At 39.7% G+C, this 15,553-nt stretch overlaps 1 protein-coding gene across 3 annotated transcripts in view; it reads left to right on the top strand.

Annotated features, from left to right (window-relative positions):
* Positions 1-11,265, top strand: part of il34 (interleukin 34) — a 73,700-nt gene extending 62,435 nt beyond the window's left edge. The window contains exons 6-9 of one of the 3 annotated variants that reach the window (XR_013294474.1): positions 864-971; positions 4,089-4,269; positions 9,565-9,720; positions 9,790-11,264. Coding sequence is in view for 2 of the 3 variants with exons in the window: in XM_077568093.1 (XP_077424219.1) it covers positions 864-971; positions 4,089-4,269; positions 9,565-9,623 (348 nt within the window). In the remaining variant the exon portion in view is untranslated. Of the gene's footprint in view, positions 1-863; positions 972-4,088; positions 4,270-9,564 lie in introns of all 3 variants that reach the window. The other 2 variants (XM_077568093.1, XM_077568092.1) reach the window with 2 other exon arrangements.
* The last annotated feature ends 4,288 nt before the right edge of the window (positions 11,266-15,553 follow it).

Raw genomic sequence — 15,553 nt, 5'->3', positions numbered from 1 at the left:
TAGTGCTTCAAATGCATCCCCCGACACACAATCGCATGACCACATGAACTGCATTATATATGCACTATAAATGGAAACACACCTAGGGTGACCAGATTTTCCAGTTTAAAAACTGGGACACTACAAATTTGCTGAAAATCAAATGCATACAATATACAACAAATTCTCACCAGGAAGTAGTTATAACAAATGTAATCACTAGTCAATCTGGTGATCGGTAGTTGTGTTATTACATTAGCCAGTGCTAAATGCTGTCTTGGTTGACAGTTCAACAGTGCTAAACAACATGATTCTTAGACACAGAAGCTGGAAGTAGCTGACGAAAACATGTCTGCTGAGAATACTTAGAAATATAACAGTTAATTGCATTTTTAATTGGTATTCTGTATGAATTGCTTTGATAACATATACATAACTTTGACACATACATGGGCCAAACAAATGATTTTAAAACTGCGACAGGACCTGGGTAAAAGTGGGACAAAACATTGGGGCTGGCAAAATCCGCTGGGACTTGGGACATAAGGCTCAAAAGTGAGACTGTCCCGGGTAAAGTGCGACTTCTGGTCACCCTAGGCATTCAGCCGGAAACGCTCAGCTCGTATTCGGTCTGATTGCACCATTGCATACTGTACTGTATTGTATTGTATTGTATTGTTTTACACTATTGTAGCATGTCACTGTGTAATCTAAATCTAACTATCTATTGTGGCAGTGACAACCTGCTAACAAAACAAACAAACAAGGTGCATGTGTTTGGCCAGGCTACCAATTTGTCTGAAATGTTTTATAACCACACTAATGTGTTGAAATAATTTTTGCATGTATAAAAATAGTGTCTTAAACCAAAATTCAATTCCCAGATAATCCGAGTGATGCCAGAAAGACATCCTTCGCGTCCTTATACTACAGAGTTAGAGAGACGTCTGCAAGACGCTGAGGGAGTCTTTGTGCAGTCGTATCCTCCAGAGGTAAGGCAGCGGTCATGCTTCTCTACCATGTCTGTATTAAGTGACTACTTGAAAGAATTTAACACTTAATTGAGTTTGCTTCAGAACACAAGGCTCTTAGTGCATTTGAAAGCACAAGATGTCACATTGACCCTATTCATGATTATTTGGAATGAATAGAGGAATGGGCCCGTGGGGTAATCAGGATAGGACAGTCATTATCGGGAGATAAAATTTGGCCTTTTTAATGATTTCATTAGGGTTGGAGTCTTGTGTAGGCGAGGTTGTAAAGGGGTAGCCGGGGGAATTTGTTCAGGGTAATTGGACTGAGAAAGTCTTCCTCTCGTAAATACTGATACCTGATTGATTTTTGGGCCTGGGCCTGAAGAAGTCACAGACCATGAAGGAGTATTACCACTGCACGGAAAACAATAAAAACATCCATCATTTTCCAAACCGCTTATCCTCATGAGGGTCGCGGGCTGCCTCAGCTGTCAATGGGCAGGAGGCTGTGTACAATAAAGACATTGTGTTATAAAATTGGAAGAAAAAAGTTAGAAATATAATGTTATTGCTGTTCAGATAACATGTCACAAAAATATGAAATGAAATCAACCTCTAATGGAATGTTAATCATTAAAACACAACACACACACACACACACACACACACACACACACACACACACACAAACCTTACAAAGCTAATGTAGCATTCTACAGCAGTGCTTGGTCCTCCTTTTTTTGTTTCCTTGTTCATTATTCAGGTCTCTTCTTGATTGGCTACAGTTCACATCACAATTCTCTGACACTGGAATCATCACACACAGTTTTTTATTGTGAATTGATAACCCCCGATCCGGTTTGGACCCTATTATTGAGACTAATACACTCTTAAAACACCTAGAACATGGGCTAATTTTAAGGGATAAGGTAATTTGCCATTTGTCTTCCTTGGTCTGGAAGGAGCAAAATCGGGCCACAAACAGCCTGATTATCTTTATGTGTGTACGTAGCTTAAGTCAAAAACTCTCTGCACATATGGGGCCCTATTATTGTAGACTGGCGGATGTGTGCTCGGCATAAAAACTGGCACATCTTAATTTTAGTGTTTGGTAAGTCTAATTTACCATACTTGGAAATTAGGCAGACAGCGTTACGCCTCGCTGTGTGTTCCGATGGATCGTGGACATTCTCTATTTTACGTCCCTGCCCCGGCGCACCTGACAATGGGGGTGGATGCCACGGACTTCCGACTTCCGGTTTTCACACATCAGCGTCGTTTCCCGCCACTGATTGCCGAGTTCCAACACTCACCCCCCCAACCGCATGCTCCCGCCGATGGGCGTGTTAACTCTCTGAAATGCTTCGGAGAACTGAGACAGACACACTACACACTCGCACTCGTTGACGGGAATGCGCAACCGAGGGACACAAAGGCGTAAGCACACACACTAGGACGCGGCCCAAACGTCGCAAACAGGAAATGGAAACAAAGCTGATGTGCGAAAACCAGGAAGTCGGAAGTCCCGCCTACTCCGTGGCATATACCCCATTTGGTGGCAGAAAGTAAAGTAGAATTTAGACCACCTAAAAGTGGGTCTAAGTTGTGGCCTAGGTTGGGTAACACGATATTTGTGTATTTGTATTTGTGTATTAAAGGCATCTCTGTAGATGTGTGTGGCTGGTTGATCTCAACGTATTTCATGAATAGATATGACAACATGGGACAATCCATTTGAATCATTGTAGGAATCAATTCATTGAATTAAGCATTATTATAATCTTAAAATAATTTTTTAAGCTCTGACCGTGACACAACTATGGGTGCTGGGTGGGAAATTACACACAAATGCACAATTGGGGAGAGAATGGTAAGGCGGTCTCCAAGGGACCACTCCACAGCAGCCAACGTCATCATCTGCCGGTGCAAACTCACACGGTGAAAAGCCAGCGAGAAGAAAAGGCGGACCCCACGTTCGCTGTTTAATTCATACAGACGCTTGCTTGCAGCAGTTTTTTTGTTTGCGTCACCACAACCTAAAAAGCCATTTTCGGTCGAAAAATTTCGGAGGCTGAATATTCGGTGCATCACTAATGAAAAGCGTCATTCGTGTCTCCATATGTCATATTTTTTTTATATTGCAGAAAACAAATATTGAAGCCATAATTTATTAGAGATTATGGTGATAGAGTGGCTATGTTGTGCAATTGAACAGTATTCAAAATTCTTTTTATTCAATTAATTACATAATATACTGCAATAATTGTCCCGCGTTAATGTTCTTGACAAAATGTAAAACATATGGGAATTCTGACAAATTGGGCTAGAACTGAATTTATATATTGTACTCGTCAGCTCTGGAACTGATCGTTTGTTATAAAGTGAAATGATTATTTCCCGTTTGCACTCATACAATAATTGCTCTTTAACTAAGCCCCCCCAATTTTTTTTTTTTTTTATGTATTGAAAGTACTAGTGGTATTGATGCTTGGTATCAGTGACTATTCAATAGTTGAGTACTCGTACTGGTATCGGTCTGGAAAAAAAGCGGTATTGAATATTCCTAATACAATTGTATTGCACAACATTCTTCTAATAATTGCTTATATGTATTATTTGGTGATAATTCTGGCAAAAGGATATACCCAATGAGTGTTCAAAGAGCAATAATTTCAGTGTCCCAAAATTGTGGTTAATAAGACCAATATTTCCTCAAATCAATGCAGGTTTACATAAACCAAAACTTCTCGAAATGTGGTAGTCATTACAGGTTGCAGTTTCTGTGCTCTCCGTGTAGCTAGCTGCCCATCTAGATAAGCAGTCAGGTTATTGCTACTGCTCATGAGGCTGACACGTGTATTACATTTGCCCTCAAATAACATTTTCATCTAATCTGATCTAATGAAAATAATGCTGCTGATTGTGTTGTAACTCACTGAATTGGTCATGAGTGAGCTCCTTGTGTATGTTTTTATTTAGTTCTGATTAGTTTTATTTGTAGAATGTTGAATTGTCGAAGAATGTGAATATTATTTCAAGTGTCAATCTGACCTTGCAATGCAGATCTGTTTCTCATGAGATACTCAGCACCACAATGATACAGCAAATGACTAAAAACGGTGTGTTTGTGTACAGGTGTTCCAGCAGGAGCTTCCAGATGCAATACAGGACATTTGGGATTGTTTAACAGAGGAGTCAGACAGAGTGCCAGAATCCAGATGGAGGTTTGCTTCTCCAAAATCCCTTTTGGACAATTTCTGTCACACCATGCATTGCCTCTTCAGTGATTGCTTTGCCACCACAGAAACACAGAACCGTGAGTATAAGACAACTTAGCCCATCAGCATCAATTTAGAATTAGATGTCTATTATATTTAACCTTATTTGTAAGCATGATCAAAAGATAAGAGTTGAGGATATAATGAACTTTACACCTGTGGATGTTTACTCATCTATTTGTCACATTTTAAATGGAAAAACATGCCTCTTAAGTCACATAAACCTTTCCAATGTCAGGGTGATGGTTAGCTCACTGCGTTGAGCACCCGCACCATGTGTCGACCATGTGTCGAGGCTCGTCCTCGGAGTAGGTGACCCTGGTTCGATTATATATGGGTCATGGCAGACCTCAGAATGGAAACAGGCCCCTCCTATGTGTCAGATTTCCGCTAATGTGACTGCAACAGCAGAAAGTGAACTATATACAGTACATCTATTAGTTGAACCACATAAATAAACACATCACATCGCAGTTTGCTGGTCAAAATTGGGATTCTGCGCCTCATGAAAACGCATTGAATCAAAACTGAGAATCACACTTTATGACATTTTGCAAACTGCGGAGACTATCCCAAAAAGCTTCGGCTGGACACCCGCATTTTAAGGCTGCCGCAACACACTTAGGTCACTTATGCACAGGATGAAGGCGGTCAACCATAGAAGCAAACTCAGTGCTATTTATGCCACAGCCAGCTATCTAGAAACAAGCCTCTACTAGCTACTATGGGTTCATCTCATTTCTCAATTGCTAGGTCCTCGCTTCCTTGTTTACATGCTAGCACCTCCCACCAGACACTCTATCTAGGAGGGAGATGATTGACAAAGGAGCGAGGAGATAGCAGGTTGAAATGTTTTGGGATAATGAGACGTCTTCTAACGACGCATGTCAGAAATCCGTGTGTCAGATGAGCACTACAAATTTCCACTTTATGCTTTATATTTCAAGTGGGATTACATTAAAGTCAAACATCACTAATGTTACCAGCACAATTTTGAAAATGTAAAGACGAGCGTGATAGGTCTGTCCTAAGCGCGTCTACCCTGCCCGCTCCACCCCCAATGTGAGCAGTGAATATTTGGAATGAGTCAGACTTGTAAGAAAAAATAGAGATATGTTGTAGATATTGTAGCAACCCTTGTGGGTGGGTCGCGGGTTGAGTAGTTTCCAACGATCTGGACGGGCAATGAAGGGATCACAGACTGTTGTTCTAAGCTACGCGCATGATTGAGCGTTGTGTTCTAGTGTAGTTACGGCCCACTCTCTGTTCATTAAAAACTGTTCATTAAAAAGAGCTCCACACTTGGCCTGATTCTTTCGCCAATGCTACAATATGTATAAGTAATGCATAATGCTTATGCATTACTTTAAATGCGAGAAACTGTGAAAAACCATCACAACATTTTTGTGACCAAATGCATACTCTAGGTTCAGCGTGGTAGTATAATCATTGGTGTCAAGTACTACCCAAAAAGAATAGCCTCTCAGCAAAACATGTATATTCAAAATAAAATTATCAAGAAATAAGACAAACTTGGTATATAACTTTTTAATTTGAAGTCTTGCGTGGTTTACAGTGCAGCTGGTGTCATGATCAGTGTTTGGTTTTGGTTCATTTTAGTTGTCATGTGTCTCTTTATTGTCATTGTACTCGTCATCCCGGACCCCTTGTGTTTTCCAATCAGCTCCCTCAGCCCCTTGTCTCATATCCAGGTGTTTGTCATTATCTCATTAGTTTGCTTCTAGTTTGTTCCCTCCTTCCCTGCAGCCTTTAGTGGATTATTTGTTGCTTTCACTCGCCGTCTTGGTTAGTAGTACTGGTGTGTGTTATTAGGTTATTATCCCAACTGATTTGGGGCGGGAGGTGGGCAACACCCATGATTGGTCGCTAGCCATGTTTTCGGAATATGGGGGGAAGCTGGAGTGCCAGGAGAAAACCCTGGAAAGCATGGGGAGAAAATTCAAACATCAGTCGAGACACAAACCCCGAACCTCTGTCAGGCAGACATGTTAGCCTCTTACCCACTGTGCTTCCCCCCTGCAACCTGATGGAGACTAGGTTATCGTCAATAAGAGAGCATAGACTTAGGACATGATTGAGGGGATGTGTCTCACAGCTGTCCTGGGAATGCCACAGGGTCCTTTTAAGTCAGGTTGTAGGATGTTTGTTTTTTTTTCTTTTCTTTTTAGCGATGTAGCTCTGTAGATAACCTGTTCACAATTGCATCCACTAAGCGATAGTTGCATGTCTGTCACAGAGGCGAGTATTTCAGACAATTCAATGCTCATAACCTTGTAGGAACCAGTCATATTGTTGACCAAAGTCCATATAGACCATATAGAATAATGAGATAACTTAGTGTGATGAACCTGATCGGCCCACAAAGAGACCATGCTGGGGCCTCATTTATCAAAAAGTGCATGAAACAAGTTCTAAATTCATGTGTGTGACTGAAACTTAGAGTGTGCGTAAGTACAAAAAAATATAGATTTATCAAACGTGCAGACGCCTGTCGTACGCACACGTGTGTTGATAAATCCCACCTGTTCTAAACAGCCACGCTCTCGCAAGTCTGGTCTCGTTTGCATTGAGAAACGCCTCCAATTGACTATGGTAGCAGCAATCCCTTTAAGAAATCCAAAGTCATTGCAAAGAGGGCGGAGAGAATCTCTGAGTCGTAGACGACATATGAGGTACTTGTCAGGGAAATGGATACAAATAGGCCTACTGTCTGGATAAATGCACTCAGGTGATAAAGGAAATAAAACATGGTATGACATTAACTTATTGCACAGTAAAACGCGTCATGGCCCATAAATGAGAATTAGGACGAGCAAGTTATTTGGAACCCCCGGGAGCGTACGGTGCATCGGGCATCATTTTGTGTATATGTGTGTGTGTGTGTGTGTGTGTGTGTGTGTGTGTGTGTGTGTGTGTGTGTGTGTGTGAGTGTGAGTGTGAGTGTGAGTGTGAGTGTGTGTGTGTGTGTGTGCGTGTGTGTGTGTGTGTGTGTGTGTGTGTGTGTGTGTGTGTGTGTGCGCGCGTGTGTGGTTCGGGGGCACCCATGGTCCCTGACAGGGGTGGGTGAGTGTGATGAAGTTTACCTTCGTCTGTGGGTTGTGCGGAGACAAAGTGCGATGTCATCCAGTGCGCACGTCATGCATGAACTCTCTGATACAGTTGACATGAACATAACCTACCCCCCAGGACAATTTATTATCAGTTTCCCCTGGGCATCCAGCGATCGCAGCATGCACATCGTTGTTCCAATCAAGCAATGAATTAATCGTGCCTTAATTCCTCCAGCCCACATAGATCACAGATTATTTGTGCATCGATTCACTGAAATAATTATTTACATAGCTGAATTAATGTGCTATTGTGCTTTCATTGAAATGTGGCTGCAAATATTATAGGACTTGAAATGTTTGGGAACTTGCTGAAATCCCCAAATCTTCTTTGTACTTCAGCCCAACATCAGGGTTTTTGTGGTGTTCTGGAGAGGCTGGTTGAGATTAATTTTGACTGTCAGATAGCAAACTGAACTTGCCCAATCCATGGATGGGTGGTTTTAAAACATGCATAGTGAAAGTGAGCATATATCCATCCATCCATTTTCTTTACCGCTTGTCCTCACAAGGGTCGCGGAGGTTGCTGGAGCCTATCCCAGCTGGCTTCGGGCAGTAGGCGGGGTACACCCTGAACTGGTTGCCAGTCAATTGCAGGGCACACAGAGACGAACAATCATACTCACAATCACACCTATGGACAATTTGGAGTGTCCAATCAACCTGCCATGCATGTTTTTGGAATGTGGGAGGAAACCGGAGTACCCGGAGAAAACCCACGCAAGCACGGGGAGAACATGCAAACTCCACCCAGGAAGGCCGAAGCCCGGACTCGATCTCACGTCCTCAGCACTGGGAGGCGGACGTGCTAACCAGTCAGCTACCGTGCCGCCCGTGAGCATATATCATGCAGGAAAAAAATGTTTTCTTCGTCAATAGAGAGGATTGTTCGTATTATTCAAAATGAGAAACACTGACAATATGATAATAAGACATTCATGAGGAAAAATCAAAGCATTTGATTGTTATTGATGATTCTTTATTTTCATTTTTTACCAACTGTTGTAATATAAACAGATCACTGCCGTTTAGAGGAGTGCTGAAACGGAGATCTCAGTCACAATCTCTTCTGGGTCACCCTCAATTTGTTTGAAAGATTTAGTTAGTTTTTTTTTTTTTTTTTAATCCCCATTGCCATCATAAAACCATTTGTCACTACCAGTTACTTTAGTTACCGGTAACTAAAATTGAAAAAAATTATATATATTTCGTATTTGATTTGTGGATGGATGTTTTTAAAAAAAAAATTAAATTAATATTTTTGTTGAATTTTTACTACATAACAATTACTATGGTGTTTTATTTTCAAAATCTTACACAAATTAAAAACTAAATAAAAAATTTAAAAACAAAAACTATGGTAATACTATAACCATTACTAAACTAAAAATAAGCATGGAGAGGAGGGGGGGGGGGCAAAAACTAACAAAGCTGCCCTGAAAATTCTTCAAAAATATTAATCCATCCATTTTCTTAACCACTTACTCCTCACAAGGGTCGCGGGACTGCCGGCAAAAGGTAGTAGGCAGATTACAACCTGAACCGGTTGCCAGCCAATCACAGGACTCACAGAGAAAAACAACCATCCACACACACAATCACACCTAAGACAATTCAGAGCCCTCAATTAACTTGCCATGCATGTCTTTGAATGTGAGAGGAGACCAGAGTACCCGGAGAAAACCCACACGGGCATGGAGAGAACACACAAACTCCACCCAGGAAGGCCGAATCCTGGACTCGATCTCACGCCATCAGCACGACGTGCTAACCAGTCAGTCACCGTGCCCCCCCTCTACATAAATAATTATATTTAAAAAAACAAAATGAAAAATGAAATTAAAAAACAATAATAATTCTGGTCACTACATGTGCATTGTTTTGATTCACTGTGTAACTTTTTAAACTGTATTTAGCTTTATGTTAGAAGACTACGCACGAGCAAAAACAAAAAACTAACAAAATACGCGTGGCTTTAATCTGTTACACAATCACTTAGCTGAAGTTTTGTGAGATGTTAGAGGCATATTTTTCCTGATAATTTTAGTTATCTCCAAATTTTTTAACTTCAGGTATTCAACTTCTAACGTTCCACAAATTAACAGTCACAAATGCAAACACACTGTTTTCATTGTAGCTTTTTACATCAATTCGTTATATAAAAATCTGAATTTGTTTGAACAAATATTTTCTTTTGTTTTCCAGAATTGGATTCCTCCCATTGTCAGAAAGGCAGGAAGAAAGCCTTAGGGGCAAATAGCTGAGAGGAGGCCTGGGGTGAGGTCGTCCCTCATCATACTGAATAGGTATTATTTCCCTTGACCTTGAAGGATCTTGAAGGACAATCCACTTCCACATTAGGTATTTTCCCAAAGCCTGCTGGATAATATGGTATAAGTCATTTGACCCTAATATCTCCTCCTTGCTAAGATGGAGTCTTTTTGGAATGGAGGACATGCCACAATCTGCCTTATCCACAGTGAAGGGTTAACTTGAACTCTGGAGGACAATGCTTTCCAAGGAATCTGCCTTCAAAAGCCCGCCATGTGCTCTTGTGTATGCGCCTGCCTGGTTCATGTTGAATTAGTCTCAGACAATGTGTGTCACGTTGGATTTTTTATTTGACCGGCTGACTTTGTACCACAACCATACAAGTGTACTTCGCCACTTTCTGTGACTGCAATGTCTGTGAACTTCATCTCTAAAGACTACTTTTTTCTCCCTCTGTTCTGCTGCTAATAAAAGCATAATTGGTTACCTTATGCTTTTATTACCTATTTTGCTCCGTGTGTTAAAAAAACCCCAACATCATTATAAATCTGTCCAGTTTTACTGTGCACTTGCTTTGCATTAGAAGCGGCTTGACATACATGATTTGAAGACAATATGCGCAAAAATAGTCAATTGCGTCTGATATTTTATTGATTTATTGACAGTGGTCGAACAAATCATGTATGTGTATTTTTTTATTATTATTTTTTACAATACATATTTAACATACATCGATGTGTACTGGCAATCCAGGTCATACAGCTGCATTTTTTGATTATTTGCAATAGTGAACATGCCAAAGGTAAAGCAGACAAGCAATGCATTACAAATACGCAATACTGTTTTACTTTGTTTTATTTAACTTATAGAATAAAAACAAGGGCAGCACGGTGGCTGACTGGTTAGCACGTCCGCCTCCCAGTGCAGAGGACGTGAGATCGAGTCCGGGCTTCGGCCTTCCTGGGTGGAGTTTGCATGTTCTCCCCGTGCTTGCGTGGGTTTTCACCGGGTACTCCGGTTTCCTCCCACATTCCAAAAAACATGCATGGCAGGTTAATTGAACTCTCCAAATTGTCCCTAGGTGTGAATGTGAGTGTGGTTGTTCGTCTCTGTGTGCCCTGCGATTGGCTGGCAACCAGTTCAGGGTGTACCCCGCCTACTGCCCGAAGCCAGCTGGGATAGGCTCCAGCACCCCCGCGACCCTAGTGAGGAAAAGCGGCCAAGAAAATGGATGGATGGATGGAATAAAAACAAAATTATAAATTTTTTAAATCATGTTTTTCTGTTTAATTCATGGAATATTGATGCTTCAAAAATTAAAGTTTACCAACTTAAAATCAATGCACGGCATAAAAAAAAGAATGTGTTCAGAAAAGCAGAATACTTTAAATATACGTCACAATATCATGTCAGTGTGTCAAAAACTGGTAAACCTCACCTGAATACTGAAAAAAATAACCCGAACCCACACAACAGAGATAATTGCTTCCCAAAAAATTGTGAATAATAACAGTTAAAGTGGAAATTGCTCCCCTATTCATTAAAATGTATCTAAAGTTCAACACCAAGAAGGATTTTAGGGCCACACAGGTAAAAACAACAAAAATGGAGATGAGTTTTCAGTCCATATGAGATGTAAATAAAAACAGAATACAATGATTTGCAAGTTCGAGTTAACCTATATTCAACTGTATTCACTACAAAGACAGGATATTTACTGATCAAACTGATGAACGCTACTGTTTTTTGCAAATATTCTCTCATTTTCAATTTGAAGCCTAAAACACGTTACAAAAAAGCTGTGAAAGTTGAGAATGCCATGCCACTTTCTGCATGTGTTATAGAAGCATGACTAGGTAGTGTTGGAAAACGTTTCTTTGTTTTCCCGTGTTCATAATGTTGATTATCGTAGTAAATGATTTTGACTATGAGACTGGCCTGCCAACAATCCAGACCTGTCTCTTATTGAAAATGTGTGGTGGCAACAATGGCGACCCCAGACTGTTATGCAACAGAACTTGTTCAACAAGCAAGATTTGGAACAAATTCCACCTATAAAGCTTCAACAATTAGTGTCCTCGGGTCCTAAATGATTATTGAGTGTAGGTAAAAGGAAAGGCAATGTAAGTAATAAACATGCCTCTGTCGTGGCTTTTTGGGGGGGAAATGATGGCATCAAGTTCAAAATGAATGAATAACCATGTGAATCGGTTTGCCTTCCCAGGGCACGTGGTTTACTACTCTCTGACGTGCATGAGACAAAAAGTGTCCTAGTCGACCCAGAGCGCAAGCCCAGATTTGACAGGGAACACCCACATTTAAGGGTTCGCTCCACCCTAGTATCAAGGTGTGTCAATAACAGACTTATGTCAAAGGGAATCTTTGAGCAGCCATAAAAATGAGCAACTTTGCGCATTTTCGCTCTTCCGCACATGGCAGAATATGGTGCATTATGACCACAAAAGAAAACAGGTGGTGTGCATGTGTTGCATTCATGACCATTTCTAATAATTTAGGTGTAGATGACCTTAAATGTCAAGCACTGAGTGTGTGTGTGTGTTAGAGAGAGAGAGAGAGAGAGAGAGAGAGAGAGAGAGAGAGAGAGAGAGAGAGAGAGAGGAGAGAGAGAGAGAGAGAGAGAGAGAGAGAGAGAGAGAGAGAGAGAGAGAGAGAGAGAGAGAGAGAGAGAGAGAGAGAGAGAGAGAGAGAGAGAGAGAGAGAGAGAGAGAGAGAGAGAGAGACACGAGTGAGTTGCGGGGAGTTTGATTTTATTGCTGCCATAAACGTTTTTCTCGTGACATTGTTTTTTTTAATAGTAGCTTTGCTATTTTTTTTTTTAATTATGATAAAAACTGTACCAACTTTAATTGTTGCAACTTTACACATTTTTTGTAACATTGTAACAAATGGACTGCATTTATATAGCGCTTTAACTACACATATGGTGCCCAAAGCGTTTTACAATTAAGCCTCACATTCACACACACACACACACACACACACACACACACACACACACACACACACACTAGTGGTCGACAACTGTATTCTCCTGAAATGATACCTTTTTTCTTGTAAAATTACAACTTTATCCTCTCAACAATGCAGAGATTTTTCTTGTAACTTTAAGACATAATTCTCATAACTTCAGGACTTAATTCTTCTGACGTTAATTTATCATTACAAATACCATTTTGGGTAAGGAGCTACTACATACTTGAATAATGACGTAATTAACAATGACTTTAATTTGGGGCAGCTGTAACACTGAGTGGTGAAAGTGATCTGATAAAAAATATTAAGCACTTGTAAAAATAAATTAGTTCATGTCCAATAACGAATGATGACAAATGACATGATTTTTTTTAAAAAGGTTGCCTTTTGCTAGCTATTTCAGCAAAAATTCTCTTTAAAAACAAACAAACAAAAACACTTGTAATGTAAATCATCACAGGGACGGTCTAGGGGCCTAATAATGTAAATCATCAAGCCAAGGTAAGCAAGAATCAAAAGATAACCAACATATGTATTCATTTCAGGCTCTATTTGCAAATATCACAGTACGGTGAGGTTTTTGACACTTACAGAAATAACAAGACTTTTGACATACTTTTGACATACAGTATTTTTATTCTGACATGCTGGTTCAGTCAGTTTTTTGTGTCCTTGTTTATAGTCTCATAGAAATGTTTTAATTTGGTGTAAAAATATATGAATGGAAAACAAGTACTGCAAAATAAACTATTCTGTTTGCGAGCATTATGGAATAATTCTTTATGATATGTTGTAGAAGAAAAAGCCCAAGTTATTCAAACATTCAGAAGTGGCAGACTGAAAATTCACTGAAAATGCAATGTGGTACAGTATTACACAAGTGTTTGTAAGCTTCAGATACTTTTATCATCCATATATCGTGTATAGGAACACACTTTTATTTGTGAAGGTTTATAGAAAATATGTTTATTTCCAGTTAAACTACAGTATATAATGTGTTTGTTCATCAATATGAGACATATCATAAAATTTCCAGCACTGTGTTCACCAAAGATATATATCAAACCCAAACTACAAGTTGTCCCCTTCGATTCGGGCCAGATGATTAACGAGCATGTCTACAAAGAGATCCTGCGGGATTTTCTACGTTAGTGTTTGAGAAAAAATGAGTTGTGTTATGATAACTTATTGCTGCTTTATCATTGTCATCCATCTGCTTACAATGCCCTGAACATTCGACCGAGGAGAATATTGCAGTGCTGGAGTAATCACCTTACTCACCTAACCTGAAGATGTGGATGGCATCAAGATGGCAGTGATGAAAGAGCTGCGGGGAGAATCATGGAAGAATCCTTCCAGGAGTGCATGACAGCATGGCACATACATTTGAAGGGAAAAACTTGTAGTTTGAACTTCTAATATATATATAACTTTTGTGACACCAACGTCAGTCATTACATTGATATGGGGTTATGGTTGCTGGTCATACTTTGTATCTGAAATCAAACTCGGTGATGTTTTTCACACCTTTTATGGGATTAACTCTGTGCACAACGTAATATTAATTGCTGAATTATGTGTATTGCTGACGCTGTAAATGCAGCATGTATTTTTACTCACTATCAGTCACATGCCAATCAAATGCAATCATACATGTTTGTAACAACATGAGCATTTTTAAAGTGTACTAAAAAAAATGGTTTGTTATCATGAAGTGCTACTTGACACCTCTGAATGACAACGGACAACAGAAAGGTCCGAATGATTGTTCTTTGCTTTTTTTTTTTAACAGAGAACACATTTTTTTGTAGACAGGATACTGAATTTATTTTATATTCAGTATATATATTTTTATATTTGGAAATATATACTGCGACTGGTGGAGTTTGCATGTTCTCCCCGTGCTTGCATGGGTTTTCTCCGGGTACTCCGGTTTCCTCCCACATTTCAAAGACATGCATGTCAGGTTAATTGAAAACTCCAAGTTGTCCATAGGTGTGATTGTGAGTGCAGATGGTTGTTTGTCTCTGTGTGCCCTGCGATTGGCTGGCAACCAGGTCAGGGTGTACCCCGCCTACTGCCCGAAGCCAGCTGGGATAGGCTCCAGCACCCCCGCGACCCTTGTGAGGACAAGCGGTTAAGAAAATGGATGGATATACTGCAACTGTATGTGACAATACTTTTATGAAAGAAGTATAATTAAATTGCTATTTTTTATCAACTTAAGATGTGTCTACAGTGATTTGAAGTGATTTAATGTTTTTCAGTAGCCTACTATTTTAATACAGTACCGTTTACTCTGAAGAATGCAATATTGTGGTTTAAATTTCTGACACACATTACTGCATTACGGTAAATGTACACAACAATAATGAATGATAATAAATGCCAATGCTTAGTACGCTTTCATTTAAGTGCAGTACATGTGTGTTAACTAGCACAATTTATTTCACATTGACACAATGCAGTTTTCAGTTTAGTTTGAACTGTAAACTATAAAATGTTCCAGACACAGAAACAGGAAAACAACCTATTCAATTCAATATAACTTTGTACAGTTGTACGGGTTTACCATTTTACTAGGTTTACAAATTACAATTATACTATTTTATTAATTATATAATACAAGGAATCAATGTATGCAATTTATGCATGCATATAATTTATTATTGTTTAGCAACACAAAACCTACCTTTTGACATTAACCCCTGGGCGTTATTTGACCATTTTTTGGCTTTTTGTTGGTTCTGACCAAGCCATTTCAAAATAAAATGACGCCCAGGGGTTAAACAGGCTGAAAAGTCACAATTTGTTTGTACTTTTAGACCCTTACGACTCGCCATGATAAACCCGGACGTACACAGGAAGTCAAGATAATACAGTGTTTTCCTGTTGCATGGAAACTTGTCACCAATGATTGTTTTACTTT

This window comes from Vanacampus margaritifer, chromosome 6 (assembly GCF_051991255.1).
Source record: "Vanacampus margaritifer isolate UIUO_Vmar chromosome 6, RoL_Vmar_1.0, whole genome shotgun sequence".
Lineage (NCBI taxonomy): Eukaryota > Metazoa > Chordata > Actinopteri > Syngnathiformes > Syngnathidae > Vanacampus > Vanacampus margaritifer.
The sequence above is the reverse complement of the archived record's forward strand: the minus strand, read 5'-3'. Positions and strand labels throughout refer to the sequence as shown.